This window comes from Trypanosoma theileri, assembly GCF_002087225.1.
Source record: "Trypanosoma theileri isolate Edinburgh chromosome Unknown TM35_Tth_18_V1, whole genome shotgun sequence".
NCBI lineage: Eukaryota > Euglenozoa > Kinetoplastea > Trypanosomatida > Trypanosomatidae > Trypanosoma > Trypanosoma theileri.
The window spans coordinates 3074-3379 of record NW_021639860.1 but is presented as its reverse complement, the minus strand read 5'-3'; the positions used below and the strand labels follow the sequence as shown (position 1 = coordinate 3379).

General features: G+C 51.3%; 1 protein-coding gene across 1 annotated transcript; it reads left to right on the top strand.

Annotated features, from left to right (window-relative positions):
- Positions 1 to 33: 33 nt before the first annotated feature.
- On the top strand, positions 34 to 306 carry TM35_000181010 (uncharacterized protein; the record flags this gene model as incomplete). The annotated part of the gene is made up of 1 exon (XM_029026414.1): positions 34 to 306. A coding segment is annotated over one exon (273 nt), but the record flags the coding sequence as incomplete, so codon positions are not given.

Sequence of the window (306 nt, the reverse complement as noted above, 5' to 3'; positions counted from 1 at the left end):
ATCACGGTCGAGTTTCTTCCGACTCCACGACAAGTGCGGTCTAGCGAAGACTGCGGCATTTTCATGTCCCTACGTTTTTTTGCGTTTGCAGTAAAGGTGAATATCTGCATCACGCCCTGTCTGACCAAAATGGTCCGACGTTTGTTTAACACAGTGTTGCGCCACTGCGAGGAGCCGCCGACACGCGCGGTCTTCCTTTCGAGACTGAAGCGTTTTCTGGAACTACGAACTGACAAGGAACGCCACAACTTGTTAAACGCCACTACAATTGAGTGGCGACAACAGCAGCATCAGCAGCACCCAACA